This window comes from Notamacropus eugenii, chromosome 4 (genome assembly GCF_028372415.1).
Source record: "Notamacropus eugenii isolate mMacEug1 chromosome 4, mMacEug1.pri_v2, whole genome shotgun sequence".
Classification (NCBI taxonomy): domain Eukaryota; kingdom Metazoa; phylum Chordata; class Mammalia; order Diprotodontia; family Macropodidae; genus Notamacropus; species Notamacropus eugenii.
This window is the reverse complement of record NC_092875.1, coordinates 320,071,486-320,089,771: the sequence shown is the minus strand read 5'-3', so window position 1 is coordinate 320,089,771 and position 18,286 is coordinate 320,071,486. Positions and strand designations below refer to the sequence as shown.

The 18,286-nt window shown below is 39.8% G+C and overlaps 1 protein-coding gene across 8 annotated transcripts in view; it reads left to right on the top strand.

Moving 5' to 3' along the window:
* ADAMTS6 (ADAM metallopeptidase with thrombospondin type 1 motif 6) overlaps window positions 1-16,444 on the top strand; it is a 343,812-nt gene extending 327,368 nt beyond the window's left edge. For all 8 annotated transcript variants that reach the window (XM_072605071.1, XM_072605074.1, XM_072605076.1 and 5 more), the window contains one exon: window positions 13,049-16,444. In XM_072605071.1, coding sequence (XP_072461172.1) covers window positions 13,049-13,158 — 110 coding nt within the window. In that variant the 3' untranslated portion in view covers window positions 13,159-16,444. The remainder of the gene's footprint in view (window positions 1-13,048) is intronic.
* Window positions 16,445-18,286: the final 1,842 nt, after the last annotated feature.

The following is an 18,286-nucleotide window of genomic DNA, read 5'->3' as shown; positions in this document are numbered from 1 at the left end:
GTTTGAGACTACTTGTATTTCAAATACTTGTACACTTTCCTCATTTCTCAAAGAGATAAGCTCACTATGGAGCTGTTTTTAAAGGGGTCTGAGGGATCCAGAAGCTTTCTCTTCTTAATGTTCATTCAGACATCTCCTTAGTAATTCCAGACACTAACAGAAGGAGGATGTTGTGATCCCAGGGGGAGAATAAGGAATAGAGAAAGCTCCTACAGTTCTGATGACAAAAGCTTCTGTTTTACATCTGCTTTATTCATTCACTCAGTATTTATTGAGCACCTACTGTGTGCACTCACCTACTGTGCTAAGCCCTAAACTGGCTACAAAGATAAAGTAAGGAGGGATTATCCTGTGTGGCTTGCTTCAGTAAGTAGCTCCCTGACAAGAAAGGGAATACATTTTAGGAAGGGCACTGACAAACTTGAAAGGATCCAGGTGAAGGTAAAGGGCTTTGAGATCAAGCTAAATTAGAATGTTTCATTCTGAGAAGAGAAGACTTTTGAACACGTGGATAGCTGTCCTCAGGTACTGGAAGGACTGTTGCAAGGAAGACGGATTAGACTCATTCTGCTTTAGCCCTAGAAACAGGAAAAATGGACCAAAGTTAACAGACACCAGTGTTTGGGTTTGAGGTGTAAGAAAACCCTTTCAAACAACTTGTGCTATCCAGAATTAAAATCTCCACCTTGGAGGATGTAGTGGGTTTCTCTGGACAGAGAGGTAGTGAAATGGAGAGCACAGGGCCAGGAAGTCAGGAAAACCTGAGTTCAAATCCATCCTCTGACACTTAATAGCTATGTGACCCTGAGCTGTAAAATGGAGATAATAGTGCCTCCCTCACAGGACTATTGTGAAGGTAAAATGTGATACTATTTGTAAAGTGCTCAGCACAGTGCCTGGAATATAGCAGGTGATAAATACATGTTTATTCCCTCCCCCTCCCTTCACTCTTCCCTAGAGGTATTCAGTAGGAGGCTGACCTCTTAACAGAACTATTGTGGAGTGGAGTCTTGGTCTGATATGGGTTGTACTAGATGACCTCAGGGTCCTCCCAGATCTGAGATTCCATAATTCTGTGGTCATCAGCAAGTGCATGCATAGGCACAATGTCTGATACCAAAGTTTTGCTCATAGTCTTTGATTCTTATTAAAAGAACATGCATTAAGAAGGACCTCAATGTGGAAGTGAATAATATTTATTCAGTCAAAGATTGTAAGTAGAGACCTCCCTTGTACTTGGATTTGTTTCCTCTGTGGGATTCTAAAATATATGTAAATTCACTGGTTTTTAATCTCTCACAATTTTGTCTTTGCCCTTGGGAAGCAAATGGACTGGTTTCTGCCAACGGGCTTCAACATAGATTCTTTTGTGTATGTGACTGTGACTTAAGCACCTTTTATGGGAACAGAACCATAGGAGACTAAATCCTTTTGCCCTTTCTCTAGCCTAGTACCTATTATAGAGTAAGAGCTTAATAAGCATTTGTCAAATTTAATTAAAAAAAAAAACCCAACCCCAGTTGGATAAAAACCACCACAGCAAAAATCTTTATATTTAAATTCATTTTGCTCCCCATGCCTTTCTTTTTTGTCTGTGTATTAAGGGGCAGGCCTAAAATCTGGCTCGGAGGTCAGCCTGCCAGGTTCAGGATACATAGCAAGCAATCTTCTGACAAGTGGTTTTATTTTTCTTCCAAATAGAAAATCTCCTTTTGATAATATGACAGTGCATAACTTTATCAATTGTAAATTACCAACAGTAATCCCAGCAGCTATTCCTGGACAGAAAAAGATAGAAAAAGGGCAAAAATGTGTGACTACCTCAATGTCAATTAAGTCATGAAGTCTTGCTTTTAATATTAGGTGTATTTTTTTCTGTTTTTTGATTTACAAGTGAAAGCACTGTTGTTGTTTGCTCTGAGAAGTAACTTGGCTTAATGAATTGAAAAGTGAGGAAGATATAGGTATAAGTAATACCTTTGACAAATTATCTCCATTCCCTTGGGCAAGTCGGTTAATTTTTCCCTCCCTGCAGCAATTCTTTTTTTATAAAACCATAAGTTGTGGATGAATTGCCAATCTACCTTTTAGGAGTTTCCAAATTGGGAGTTCATTACACTGGTGAAATCACAAGTCCAGACCAAAAATAAATATAAGTATCTACCTCAAGGCTTGTCTGGGAGAGAACTCTAATCACTGGCTAGAGGGTGAGGTCTCTGATGTGACCCATAGTGCATCTAAATGTACACTTGATTATTTTTAGACCCTCCATTTCTGCTTATTTCTCCATAAGCTTTTCTGTGGCGATGATGCTTATATAGGAAACACCAGCATCACTTATGTTGTAGTGCTATATTATGAAGATTGTATTGAGTGTATTGTATATAAATGTATTGAGAAGATAGAATTTTATGTGATTCTAGACCAGGGATGGGGAACCTGTGGCCTCGAGGCCACACGTAGCCCTGTGGGTTCTCAAGTGTGATCCTTTCACTGAACCCAAACTTCACAGAACATATCCCCTTAATAAAAGGATTTGTTCTATAAAGCTTGGACTGAGTCACAAGGCTTCACCCAAGGTCCTAGAAGGCCACAGATTCCCTTCCCCTGTTCTAGACCATCATGGTATATTCTGCTTTTCCTGTAAGCATTCAAAAAAGGGTAGGGGGTGAGAGGAAAGAAAAAGAAGCTCTCTTACAATTGATTAGAATTTTATTTGAAGATTTTTAGATGATTAGAAGAGATCTCTCTTGGCCATTTATCCTACCTGGCCCAATTGCTTGTTTTCCATATTAATCTGGATATAAATGATCAGGCCATTAATGACATTTTCACCTTCCTATAAGAGAAGGGAGAATTCAGAAAATAATTAATCTCCAAAAAACATGACTAATCTTAAGAGCTTTATTCTATGAAGCTTTCCTTCTTACAAGTACAAAGAATAGATCAGTCACCTCTTTGCATATTTCATATTAAGTGCAGATAAATTCCAGTGATTCTGCTATCAGTTGTTCTGTGTTCTATTCCAGCTTTTTAAACACTAGGAATCATTCATTCACTCCTTCATTTAGAAAAAAATGCCAAAATTCTTTTGTCCATAAAATATTATTAGGATCTAGGTGGAATATAAAAATTAATAGGATATAAATTCTTGCCTTCAGGGAGATTATAATCTAGTAGGTGGGATAAACATGTACACAAATACCTTTAATACAAGATAGAATATTAAGATGCCATGAGAGAGAAGCAAAGAAAATATTACAATGGTCAGAGAAGGGAGAGATCACTTTTCCATTGAAGTATCAGAGAAGGCTTTGAGAAGGAAGTGGCATCGTATTTAGTTCTTACAGAAAAGATAGGATTTCAATAAGTGGATTTTGGGGAAAGGGTTGAGCAAGAAGTTTTAGGAACAAAGAGAATGGCATGCATGGTACAGAATCATATAGCAGAAAACAGGGCAGTGTTTGAAGAACTGAGTAAGTGAGTTGGATGGAACTGAGGGGTTAGCACTCAAGATAATGAGCATGAGAAAAGGAAGATACAGATGGAATAATAAAAAGCAGCTCACATGTATTCAGCATTTACAGAATTTCAGTGTTCTTTATCCAGATTATTTCATTTGAACCTCAACACAACCCTATAAAATCCATGGTTTTATTATCTCCTTTTTTGTTGTGGTTGTTCAGTCATTTTTCAGTTCAGTCCAACTCTTTGTGACCATTTCCTTCTCCAGGTCATTTTATAGATGGGGAAACTGAGGCAAACAGGTTTAAGTGACTTTCCCAGAGTCAGATAGCTAGTAAGTGCATGAGGCTGGATTTGACGTCATAAAGAAGGGGAAATTTTACAGAGAGGAAATTAAAGTTAAGTGATTTGCCACTGGAGCAAAAGCTAGTACCATCTTAGAGTACCAAAAGATGGGGGATTCTGAAGTGTCAATAAGGAATGCCCCTTTTTGTCCCATGGGTGAAAGAAGGGACTTCTGTTGGCAAGACCTTCATGGGAAGAAAAGACGCTTGTAGAGAGGCGGGTTTCAGAGCTTTAATCTCAGGACTTATGGAAAAAGTAGTAGAGGAAGAGAGATTTGCTGGCAGCAGAGTATAGATTATACTGCCTTTTTGGGTGAGGGCTAAAGCAGGCATGGAAAGGGACAGTTCTTAAATCCAAACTAGGGGAGTCTCTTGAACTCTAAAATATTTTTATTTAAGAGTTCCCCACTTCCTTTTTATGTTTTATTATGGGCACAAAATAGCGTGGTAACAGAGGGAAGAGAGTGGAATCTTGAACATTTTCATAGCTGGTAAACTAGTTAATTGCCTCTAAGATCACAGATACCTTTAGGGAAGTTAAATGTGTTAGACAGGGGCAGGATGCCTGCAGCCTCAACACCACGTTTGGCCCTCTGGGTCCTAAAGTATGACCCTTTGACTGAATCCAAACTTCATAGAACTTAGGAGGCCACAGGTTCCCTACCCCTGCGTTGGGGCCTAGAAGGGCAAGTGCAAGTAGTGGCATCTGAGACAAAGGAGGAGAGAGAGAAAGCTAAAGAAAGGTTTGGAGGTGTTATAGAGAAATAACAGAGGACTGTAGTGGGGAAAAAATAGGGAGAAAATGAAAAAGAAAAAAGAAAGCACCAAGAAGGAGTAGGGAAAACAAAGGGGCTTGTCATGTTCATCATCTACAAAGGGACTTGTCATGTTCAACATCTGCTTTAGCTGTTTGCTTCTGAAAAGGCTTCAGTAGAGACTTAAAGCACCATAGGCTAGATTTTGACAGACGGTCACTGACAAGGGTAACATTACATGAGCCGCTGAAAGAGAATTATAGGCAGCATGTATTGTACCATTTGAAATATTGTTCAGAATCATTTTTGGTAAGTGCATGTAGCAGCTGGAACCTGACTACTCAAGGCCATCTGAAACTCTATCCAAAATGCCATTTTCTCCACCTTTCATGCAGTCTTGGATTTCCTTGTAGTTTATGTGGTGTTATCCTTTCTGTCTCTCAGTAGCACAAGGCACTGTGTCGTTCAGTATTTATTGCGGTTGCGTTAACCATTCATGATGTCCCTTTGGATGGCCACAGATTTCACAAAAGGAGTAGTTCATATATGTGAATTTACTGGACCAGACTGACCAGCAGTGGCTTTTGTAAGTGTCAGTATTTCTAGAGTATCAGTGACTGCTAAAGTTCTTTTCTGAAACCCTGTAGCCCAGGCTACTTCAGAAATCATTGCATCTGTTTTTTAAATGGCATCGAATTCATTTCTACCCTGGAATCCTTCCTCTTACAGAATTGCTACTGAACTAGAATTTTAATGTGGTTGCTTTAAGCTTTAAAAGCAATGAAGATGGGCCATAAAGATCATCTGATTTCAAAGAGGAAACAATGCCCAGTTTTCTTTGCTACTTCAAAGAATCTCCTATTCTGTCTTAGTTACTTGGGTTCACTTCTTGTCACATACCTGTTTTGGACAAAATATTCCACTTAGGTTGGGACTCTTATCACCTTGTGGTTGAATGTAAGTGGTACATTGGGAGGACAACCCATAGTAAAAGCCAGCAGAGAAAAGATGGAGGTAGAGAAGACAAAAGAGGAGTTATATACTCTTCTTCTAAAAAGAAAAAATTCAACTGGACCATTCCTACAGAAGTGGGGAAATGTCAGTTTATTATTTTATACCCTTCTTCCAGTCATAACATATAAAGGGTCAACGGATCAACATTGTTCTTTTGTTTTTAAATCAGAAAACAGCACACCTTTAACCATCTTTTAGTGGTTTTCTCCTTTCCCCAGCCCCCCATACTCTTGGCCATTGTCCTTTATTATGTATAGTCAGTTCAAAGCCTTACAGTTCTGTAGCAGAGATACATTAGCAACTAACTCTATGGCACTAGTTCTTTTAAATCGAAAATCCCCAAATTTAAGATTTGCAACTAGGTAAATGGATAGATGGAATCTTATGTACACTTTAATGTTAGCTATCTCCCACATTCCCTTATAGCATGGTTTTCATAGGCAAGTCCTATAAACAGAAATGGATAGGCATGGTCTGAAAAGTCATGAAGTCAGGAAGCCAAGCTGGACCCGCAGGCTCTTTATTTTTAATATAATATAATATATAATATATATAATGTATAATATAATAGTATAAGCCACTTCACTACAAATCTTAGAGGAGAAGCAAGTCCTACAAGTATTTATAGAATGGATGAAATAGTATGTTCTAGCTACCAGCCTTCCATTTTATTTGTAGTCACTGGGCTGACTTTCAAAGCTTTGAAAAGCCCAATGTAGAACTCCTGATTTACAAATTCAGTCTGAGATGTAAACTGGACATGTCTGGGAAAAGAAGAGGGAAGGAAAAATTAATATAATCTTGATGTGCATCTCCATGCGTTTCTCAAGACGGAGGTCATCTCTTATGCTGTTGCCTCCTTATCTTCCAGTGATATCATCTTGTTCCGGGAGTAACTTCATACTCCAATAAAGGGTCCAGTCTCCATCAGTTAAGTGAAATAAATGACATAAATTCAGGCCATAGCTCCACCTTCTTCAGTTCTCCATGGCCTGGGGAGTAGCTTTATTCCCTTTATCCTAGGATTTTAGATGGCTTAATATGGATAGAGTATTGAATTTGAAGTCAAGAAGACCTGAAATCCAATTAGATACTTAGCTGTAGCTCTGGGCAAGTCATTTTATTTTTATCAGCCTCAGTTTCCTCAGATATAAAATGAAGATAATGGAAGCACCCACCTCCCAGAGTCCTTGTGAGCATCAGAAAACATAACATTACAAATCTAAACGTACTATATAAATGTTTGCTATTTTTTCAATTAATTTATTTGTTTTAGTTTTCAACATTCACTTCCATAAGTTTTAAATTTTCTCCCCCATCTTCCCCTCCTTCCCCAAGATGGCATGCAATCTGATATGGGCTCTACACATATATTCCTATTAAACTCATTTTCACATTAGTCATGTTGCATAGAATAATTATGCTATTGTTTTGTTTTGTTTGAGGCAGCTAGGTAACATAGTGGGCAAGAGTGTTGGAATTGAAGTCAGAAGGCCTGAGTTCAAATTCTGCCTCTAACATAAACTAGTTAGTTTGATTCTGGGCAAACTACTTAACCTTTGTCAGGCTTAGTTTCTTCCTCTGTAAAATGGGGATAACAGTATCACTTATCTCATAGGGTGATTGTGAGAATCAAATGAGATACTATTTTTAAAGTACTTTGCAAACTTTAAAGCCCATATAAATGCTATGGTTGTTGTTATCCTTTCCTAGAAGATTTTGAGAGGATGCCCTAAATTACTGCTCCTGTTTTCTAGCTTTCATGTTTGAACCCTAACATTTATTTAGCACTTACTATGTACAGATACAGTCCTAAGCACTTTACAATTATCACCTCATTTAATCCTTACAACAATCCTAGGTGCTATTTTTATCCTCATTTTACAGATGAGGAAACGGAGGCAAACAGGGGTTAAGTGATATGGCTCAGTAGAGCAATGTCCTCCCTTAAGAAGCTGTGGCCTGGGGCAGAACAAAGAGGAGAAACATAGAAAGGGATGTGCACAGTAATTCTGCTGCCCCAACAAATAGCTTGCTTCCCTAGGTCCTTTTCCCACAGTCCTCGCACATCCAGATCCTGACATCCTACTATTTTATTGGAGTATTCTATCCTACTTTCCTTTCCCCTCAAGCAAAGTTGGCATGACAGGAGAATTTCAGTAAGAGCAAAGGGAGGCACTTCTCCATACTTCAACCCAGAGAATGGATGAAGGAAAAAGAATTCTTTAAGAGCTCTATGTCTAGCACTGTGTTTGAAAGAATGTGGAAAGAGTATACACTGCCCATGAAAGAGAGAATCTGGCTCCTTAACCTCCTCCACTCACCTTCTCAGCCTAAAACAGGATGGCCTATGCAGAATGTTTAAGATTATCTGATACATCATAAATTTCAAATATGGGAGTGATTGCACCACAAGTCTTTTCAGCAAGGTTTCCTTTAAACAGGCTATCCCTGATATAGTCAGTTGTTGATGAGCTTTCCATGGTAATTCACAATTGAGATTTATGAAAAAATGTATTCATAACAACTCTGGGAGGGAGAAATTGCAAGTGTTGTTGTCCCTGTTTCATATGAGGTGAGGCTCAGGCTGCTCATGCTTGCCACATGTAAGAACCAGTACTAGAACACAGTTCTGACCTACGCCAGGGCTTACATTGCTCTGACTTAACTACCAAGTTGCAGAGAAACCTCAGTTATAAGAGTCAGAAATTGCTGCCGGTTGAAGAGCCCTTATCAATCAGAATGAAACACATGAAACTAGAAAGTAAGTCCTCGGAAGAATTTGAGTTATTTTTCATATCACTCTTCTTGTAGGAAGCCTGCTTATATTGACGTTAAGGGCCTGATCTGGGAAGACTGATGAGGCCTTGTTTTCAAAGGGCTTTGAAGATAAGACACTCTATTGAAGTCACCAGCTTTATTATTGATGCCTGTTAGATTCATCAGGATAATGCTGCTTGTAGACTGCTTAAGGAAATCCAAAAGCCCAAGGAGCCACCGTTCTGAAAATCCAGCTTGCTTTAAAGCAGATCTATTGCCATGATCACATCGCAGCATAATTACCTTCAAAGCCATTATAATCGGACCGGAAAAGTCATTAATAGACTAGGCCCAAGTTTAAGGTCACTTTTTTTTTAAACTCAATTTAATTTACAGAATTTGAAAAGAAGAATGCTGGGGCTGTATTTCATTATGCTTTTCACCCAGAGCACTTTTTGTTTTGTTTTGTTTAGGAAAGATTTTTCTGTCACGCAGTCCAGGGTAGCAGGCCCCATGTAAGTTTAGAAATGGCTCTAACTTTTCTGTGGGCTCACCTGCCATGGTGGTGACTTAAAGAGCCACAGCCATAAGCAGGCAGAAAATTCCCACATCTCCACGTTCAGGTGCCTACAGTGCTATTGAATCCTTTTGTAGAACTAGATAGAGGTTAAAAGGCCAGTCATGGTTGGCTTTGTTTGTTGAATAGATTTTCTTCAACACAAAGATGTAATAAACTAGATTCTTCCAGTCAGGCAAAAATGTGAATTAAGTAAAGTTGATCTTTAGTGCCCGGGGCTTTCTCTTGCCAGCCAGGTTTGGAAAATCCTTAAGCTACCCAGGGGCCCCAGTGTAAAGCTTCCATAGGCTTTCTCTATTCTTTGGCTCTTTCCTAATGACCTTTCCCCTCATCAAAGCACCTGTTTGGTATCCTATTCCCTCCAGGCTTTAAGATCATGGTAGCATAGATTTAGGACAATAGAATTTAGAGCTGAAAGGGACCTCAGATGCCACCTGGTTCAACCCCTTCCTTTTAGAGGCAAGGAAACTGAGTCACAGAGAAGTGAAATGACTTTCCTGTGTTCACACAGATGGGTAAGTGGCAGGGCCAGATTGCAAACACAAGTTGTCTCCCATTTTACTACTCTTTGTTCTCACTTTGTAAATAGGGAATCTAAAAAATTAATTCCTGCTAAAGTGATGTGTATGCTATTAATTAATAGCTAATAATAATAGCTAGCATGTATATAGCTCTTTCAAGTCTGCAAAGCAATTCACATATGTTAAATTCATTTGATTCTTACAACAACCCCATGAAGTTGGTGCTATTACAGATGAGAAAACAAAGTCACATAGACATTAAGTGACTTTCCCAGAGTTATACTGCTAGTAAGTGTCTAAGCCAGGATCCAGACTCAGGTCTTTTTTACTCCAAGTCCTGCACTCTATTTACTGTGCTATCTAATTGCCTCCAATACTAATTACTATATAATATATATTAACTTGCTAACCATCAAGCTGTGCATTTTAGAAGCCCCGTGTTATAATCCAGGAAGCAACTCATGGTTGTGATTCTCTCCCAACCACTTTAGGACAGGTGGGATGGACCTTGAGGTATCCTTTCAAATAAACCGCATTGGGTCCCACTCCAATTCCCCTCAGGCCAGTCTTATTTTAACTACTCCCCCTTGTCAATTAGGTTAGGAACTGCTTTAGAAGCAATAGAACAATGCTGTCTCCAGCTGATTCCTTTTTGGAGGTTCTGTGAATGGTTTGCCTGGAGGTCTAGTGCTTTATGGGAGTGCCACTGTTGGCCAGACTGGGAAGGAGATTTTTTTTTTTTTACCTCCATCACAAGCCAGGGGATTGGGGCCCCTTCACACTATTCACAGCAGCTCAAGTTAGGAGAAAGAATTGGGCTGTATCTGTTTATGTTTTTCTAATCCTGACATTATATGTAAGGACCCTGGCTTTGCAACACTCACTTTAATCAGATGCCAACGTCTGGCAGTCTTTAAATATTTACCCTCTAACCATGGCCATTTATCTAAAACCAGATAAGTAATCCATTCATCTAATAACCAAGTAAACGATCCTTAGAATAACTGAAGTGCCACTTCAGAAAAAAGTTACTGTATGTTTGCTCTTTAAATTGATTTTCACCAGCTCCTCAACCATGCTAGCAAAGTTGGGTGGTGTATATAATGGCCATGATTGGGGTATTTTTTTTGATTGAGTGAAGAATCATTAGCATTTCATGGAAATGAAAGAGATGTTCCTTTCATCTCCCACCTCAGCAACCTTTTAATACCACCATGGTAAGAAGTAGGTATCCTGGTGGTTCACGTAAGTCAGCCTATACCTTTCATTTTCTTTTTTATATTTTGACAAAGATCTCCCAAATTAAACCCTTTTCAACCAACAGCCCCCATCAAAGTCCCGGAAAAATATTTGAAAAAGGTGTAAATGCTCAACGTTTACTAAGGGTATAACTACGGACAAATCAAGTAATCTCTTTGAGCTTCAGTGTCCTAAATTGTTAAAAACAGGTGGTGATCAATACCCTAGTTATGTCACCAAGTTGTAGTGGGGAAAGTGTCTTGTAAAACTTAAAATGTTATATAAGTTTGAGTTGTTGTTAGTCTTATACAAACTATGCTAGAGTGGCTTCGGGGTATGCTGGAATGGTGGGATGGAGTTAAAGATGGGAGAGAAGTCTGACTCCTTTGTAAAGGGAGGATAAATAGTTCAAATTTTTCTTGACTTGTTAACATGGTGTTGCTTGGACACATCCACTCCTGCTGTTTGCAATGCTGATTCATTGCAATAACAAGGACTTATTAAGTCCTATTCTATTCAAGGAAGGCACTGGGCTAGGCATGGTAGGAGATGAAAAACTATTTTTCCATTTAAATATTTGTAGCCTATTTTTTTGGTTTCTTTTTTTATATGAATACTGTAATCAAGGAAGAAAAGAAGAAAAATGGTCCCTAGGACTAGGAAATTGAAAGCATAGTCCTAACGTAGATCTTGCCATTGGGTGCTGAAATCTCTCAGATCAGATTTTTTTCCCTTCCCGTGGCAAAATGTAAAGAGTTTCCTCACTCCCTCTGTAGTTGTGCATCCTCTGTTGACCTTCCCAAGAATAAATCATCTTTGAAAATCTGATAGGAAGAGCTGAGGGAAAGCCCTTCTCAAAATGATGACTAATATTATGGTGCCATGGTGGATACACCTTTCAAAAAGCTGTGTTAAAAGGATGTTCTTTTTTCTTTTCTTGAAATTAGGAATTGTAGGCAGTGTCCATCTCTGAGGAAATAAATCACTTTCTTTAGGGGATGTTGTGATGATGACTGGGTTTCATTGTAACATCTGCAGGTAATTTTGCCACTCTGAGATTAGACTGTTAGTTTCTTGACCAAAAGTTATTAACTAGTTGTGTCATTCCATCTCAAGCAGATGTGAACTGAAAGTTTAGAGGAAGGGAGATATTTTCAGCGCTTCTTCTAGTTTTTGCTTTTTATTTTATCATCCATAAGTTCCTGTGTCCTGCTGCTGGGCCTCATGGATACAGAGGTTTCCAGTCAGTATCAATAACCACACTCACAGAAGAAAGATACTCCTGTTGAGGTGATCGCAGAGAGCCTCATGCTTGACACAGATTCATTGTTATTTTAATGAGGGCTATCCCAGGAAGCAAATTCAAAAACAAATGAAATACATCTCTTAAAAATGCTCAAGATTTCCATGTATACCTGGAAAAATGAGGATGGAGAGCTTTCAGAAAGTTAATTGCTGTGCTTAGCAAGTCTTTTAAAATCTCCCGATGAAAGGGGCCTGAGCTATTGGGAAGAATGACATTATTGACAGGGGAGAGATCTCTGAGAGGCTCAGGCCTCATCCCAATTCCATTCCAGCTTTTGCCTTAGTTTTGCTCCTCTCCTCTCCTCTTTTTGCCCCTTCCTCCAACTTTTCCCTGGTTAGCCTCAAGGTGGGAGATAATGATATGGAAAGGAAGCCATTTATTCACTTCTTGACCAAGAGATCAATAGACTTCGGTTGATGTAACCACAAACCAGAGGGGAAAAGCACATAAGGGAAAAAAAGGGAGGCCATTCTCATTCCCAAATGACAAAAGACACTTCCACATGTTTCCACACCCCACAGACGACTGCCATGTTAGGCCAACCACTCAGTCTTCATTCTTTGTTTTACCAACTTTTCATTCACTGAGGTCCATCCTACTCCAGGTTTAATTGATTGGTTCTCTTGAGACATGTACTGCAATACCCAGCAGCGTGACTCCTGTTTGATTTTGGATAACCTTACTTTGCTGAATAAAATAACCCTTGAGAAAGAAGCAATAAATGTGCTTAAGAAAAATGACTCATGCTTCCAAGCTGTCTAAAGTGATCACTTATCCCAACAAATGGTAATTCTTTCAAGACACAGTGGGCATGCACCATCCTTATAAAAGTCTGGGAGAGGAGCCTCATAAGCATTTTTTTTGATTTGTGTTAAAATATATCCAAGGCATCTATCTGCTAGGCTGCCCCAGACAGGATTGGTTGAAAGCAAAACAAAAACCCAACCCCCGCCCGAGATATAGTGGGTCTGGTAGATGAGGCCAGTGCAGAGTGTCGTCTAGCTGCTTGTATAGGGATTTGCTTCTGGAGCGCTAATTATTTCCTGTTTTCTGCCCCCATTCATTAGAGTGCAAAGATGTGAACAAAGTGGCCTATTGCCCATTGGTGTTGAAGTTTAAGTTCTGCAGTCGCGCATACTTCCGACAGATGTGTTGTAAGACGTGCCAAGGACACTGACCCACAGAGAGCAAGAGAGAAGAGAGCGCCTTGTTATTTCACCGAGAGGTATCCATCAAAGAGAGCCACCCAGAGGAAGGGGATTGACGTCCTTGCGAATGCATTACCCTGTGGAAAACGTAACCACTGGTCAGCCCCAGCTGACAGGATTTCAATATTATTTTAACTTCTGTGAAGTGGGATTTATTGATCCAAAGTGCTGGACACAGTATAAGGAGGGAATGCCAGATTGGAGAGATCCAAACAACACAGAGCATCAATCACTTACTGTGGAACTGTTGTGTTCTTTCAAGTAATAGCCCATTTACCTCCTTGGACCGTTAAGATAATTTTTATTATGGACTTAGCAATGACACTGAATCCATTTGTATTTAAAACTGTTTAAAATGTAGCTGTTATGACTTGGTCTACCATGGAAGTAAAGAAGATTCAGAAATCTGAAGTCATAGCTTAAAAATATTTACTGTATTTTATCTCACTACAACAGCACTACAATTTAAATTATAAAACCAGGCTTTGAAATGTTATTTAAGGAGCAATTATAAATCAGAAGTAAAGAAAATTTGTATTTTTTTCTTCATTCCACCTCATTTCCTTAGGAGTGATTCCCCTTTTCTGAACACTGCTGTGAGCCATTTATAAAATGCTGTTAAACAGAGTGACAATGAGGCACAGAGTGGAAGGCAGTGTGTCAGGCGCTGCCTCTGGGCATGAAATACAAGTCTGTGCATTCAGTGCTAAAGGGATGTAGCCATCTTGCCACTGGACAAGTGAAGCTGAAGTTTCTATCAATTTCTTAAGGGAAAAGCATTTTAATTCCACAGAGAACCAAACTGGAGGTGCGATGGAGAGTGAGCTGCCAGACCCTGGGTTGCCCCAATGTGGGCAGGATACCTAGCTTCCTGTTTTGGCCTTCCCAGCTGACCATTGTTTACATCACTAGCCACAGAACAGCTTGTTGCATTGTTAGCCTCCAGTTGGACTTAGAAAGATAGCCTGGCTATGACAGACCTAGACAGACCTTTCTGCAAACTATGTTGACAGTTCAGTGGGATCCAGATGCCTCCTTCTTTGATATGGTAGAAGGGCATTTATTTATAGGAGAGCAAGAGAATGTGTGTGTGTGTGCATGTGTGCACACGTACTCGTGTGCACATGCTTTGGGGTGTGTATGGATAGAGCAGTGTGTACTTAAAGGTAAACCTGCCATTTCTGTGAGCATTAGAGAGGATTGTAACCAAAGAAGAAAAAATGCACGAGGACTATAGGTCACCGTAATCTCATTTCATTACTCCCTTGAAGTATGGGTTTCCATTTGCTTATGGCTACTTTGAATTGTGATTAAATGTGAAACCCGGTTCCTTAGGCAAATCCAATTCTAGAATCCAATGAATCTGAAAATACAAGGGTCAGCTCTTTTTCTTTCGGTTCCCCAGTCCCCGGTCCTGCTCTACAAGAGACTCAACAAGGAGATAAAGAAAGAGTATGCTTGCTTACCAGAATATTTTGTACATGAACACTTCCATTTGGCAGCAGCTACATCATGAATGTGCTTTTGTATCCGCTCTGCAGACCTCCATTGTTGTAGCAGTGCAGTGATATCATGTGAACGTCAACAATACCTTGTGCTTAAGACTAAAAACCCAAATGGCAATTTTAGAAAGTAGTACTGTCAGTGAAAGAGCATCTTAGAGCTCAACCCAACTCATCCCTGTAATCCCAAACAACATGTCAGATGTGTCCCACATGCCTAGTAGGGACTAACGTGAGTGAGGGAGTAGGGGCTGGCTCTCTTTGTCTCTGTCTCTGTGTGTGTGTTTCTCTGTGTATCTCTGTCTTTTCCTTTGTCTCTGTCTCTGTCTTTGTCTGCCCCTCTCTGTGTCTCTGTCTCTCTGTCTCTGTGTCTCTGTCTCAGTTTTTTCCCCCTAAAAGGAAAGAGAAAAATTCATTTTCTGATTCTCAGACTGAAAACTAACCAAACTATGAATATTTTTAGGTTGATTTGTTTGGGATGCTGTTCAGCACGTTACCATTGAGCATGATCATCGTCATCCCATCACCAGCTTTCTCTTTCTACATCATAGCAAACTTCCAAGTTTCCCCAAAGTGCTTTTTTGTACAGGGTAGGGAGCCCTTGATATGAAAGTGGTTCCTCCACTGCGCTTCTCAGATGCCACAGAGTTAGCAACCGAATTTCATCTGTCCTCTTCTTGTGGTTACCTTGGTGCTAGTGAGTCCTGGTGAGGTCAAGAAAAGAGAAAGGTGGGGCTCTGGTAACTTCCAAATGCAGATGGTTCTCAGGATCAGACTTTCTCCAGGGCGTGATTATAAATATTAGCTAGCGTTTCTTCATCAAAGGAGTTTTGTTAATATTGCTATCTAGAGGAGAAAGACCTTCCCTTTTTTTTCTTTACCTCACCTAAAATATTAACTTAGCAAAGGCTGTCCCCATGGGCTCAGCTCGATGCTCCATCTGGTGCTAGAACACAAGGGTGTCCAATGTTTACTGGTCAACTTCAACTACACTGTGGCTGGAATTTAGAGAATCCCCTAGAGTAAAATAGAATTACATTGTTAAAGGGAACAAAACACAGAATGTGTTTATGGGTTTATAAACTAAAGGAAGCTTCAGACTAGGACCTAAAACTGAAACCTGACAAAAAAAATCATTTCTTCTTTCTTTTCCACCGTACAGTAGGCTGCTGCTGCTGCCTTTGTACTTCCCTCTGTGTACTTCCCAAGCTAAACACACCATCCTAAATACAAGACCTTACCCAGAAGCTGAGTCACCAAAGGCAGGCCCCAGTCTAGAAGTAGTAATACCATATTGAAAGCACCCATACTGCTACTGGGTAGTATCAGTCACTAGGGTTATTACAGTCTGACAGCAACAACAAAAAGGTAAAATGTGTCCTAGAGCTTAAACCCCCTCTGGATGGGGTTTAACTCGAAAAGAGCCCATTTTAATCAGCATCTTTGTTAATGGAGTGAATGTCACATAGGTATCTTTAACAATACAGAATGAAATTACCTTTGTATTATTGTGATTAGTTGCTTATTATTTTATACTCAGTATTAATGTGGTACACTGTTATTTTTTTTTGCTTTTGTAAATTATATTCTAATTTATTGCCATGTTTCCTAACACTTGTCCTACATTCATCCTCCTGCTTGTAATGAAAACAAAAACTTTGTAACACTTGATGGAGTGAAATTCCACACCAGGCACAGATTTTTTTTTAACATAGATAATTTAGTAAAATAAAAATTCCGCTTATAATAATGATCAGATGGTAGTCGTCTGTTCCCTGAGATGCAGATGTCAGGCCAGCGGCTGCCTTAGACTATCCCTCTTTCCCACAGGATATTTGTCAAGGGTGGCACAGCTCTTATAGCCAAGTTATCCAGCTACTATAAGGTTAATTTGTTGCATCCTTACTCTTCCATAGATGTTGTGGGCAGATGGGTATTTCAGCTGCCTCCGAATGCAAAAGGGTTCTCTGGTGGGGGCAGGATCCAAGTGGTGTGGAGCCAACTTCTTTGAGGCTAAGGAGAAAGCCCAGATTGGCCACACTCTCTTCTTTCTCATAACCCCAAATTCCCCAACCCTCTTTCATGCGAAGCCAACAATGCAGAGAAAATGCTCTATCTAGTTTAATCAATCAACAAGTGTTTATTAAGCACCTACTATGTGTCAAGACGTTGGATTTAAAAGTACAAAGAATGAAATAATCCCCACGTGCAAGGAGTTTACTTTCTAATGGGGTTGGAAGTAAGTACACATATGAATAAATGCATAATTAACATGAAGGGAATAAAGACAAGGTAGCTCAACAAGTTAGTTTAGGAGGGAGGGAAGGTGTAATGGTTGGAGGGATCAAGAAAGGCTTTGTGAAGGTGGTGCTTGAGCTATGCCCAAAAGGAAGACAGGGATTTTATAAGACCAAGGTAAGAAGGAAATGCCTTTGAGACATATGGGATGGTCAGTGCAAAGGTGTGGAGATGGGAGAACTAAGAAAAGAACTGGATTGTAGAGTATGGGGGGCAGGGAAGTCTAGGAAGACTAGAAAAACAGGATACAATGCCTTTGAACAAGTCAATGTTGGATGATTTCCCCCTACTCATTTTCTGCTTATGGCAAAGACAGAGAAAATATCCTATGGTGGACTCATAGAGTGTTTGGCTCCTGGGAGACAGAGAAATGCTTCACTGAAGAGTAGTCATCTGTAGACTGACCTACAGAAATCACAAAGTATTTCTAAGATTTAATTAATGAGAACTAGACATAACACCATTTTTATTCCCTCCATATATGTAAACTTGCTTTACCTACCAAAAAAAAAATAAAGCAACTTTACTTTCCCCCAGACTATTTCTCCCTCTTCATCTACTGTTGTTTCCAAACTTCCAGCTAATCCCCTTCCTCCCTTTGAATGTCTAAAGTACACCATCCCTTCAACACAGGTTACTGACCCTCAGTGAGGCCCACCCTCCCAGGAGCATAGTTTGCCCTGAACCGAAGACCCTGCCATTCCCCAGGGCCTGAGGATCACTGGCCACTGGATCAGCTTTAATTCTTTTTGCTCCAACTGTCCAGGTGACTCTCTTCAAGTAAATTAGAAAGAATGCTAGGTGTTGGTTAGTCTTTGTTTTTTCAGACACTAAGGGAAAAATGTGGGAAGCTGCACCATTTTGAGAAGAGCCCCATAGAGAAATTGAAAGGAAAATAGCAAAGTAAGGGATGTAGGACACAGCTCAGAGACAGATAATTTTTTAGTCAGAATCACAAAGCCAAAGAATATGAAAACTGACATCCTTAGAGATCATCTAAGTCTCACCCATCATCATCTTTACAGATGATTCACTGAATGAAGAAGTGAATAAACTGTGAATGGAATGATATTTGGGTTACATGATCAAAATAGATAAAATTCAATAACATTGTTTTAAGAAGGACATAACCTCACCCACAACTCACAGAACAGCTAGAGGGGACCAACTCACCATGAATTCTGCACCCAGAGGCCACGGAATATTGGAGCGAGGGAGATTTCTGTTCCGGAGAGACCTGCAAACCTCTCGCGGGGGGTCCTTCGCGCTGTGGACTGGGCGCCGGGACTGGGAGCTG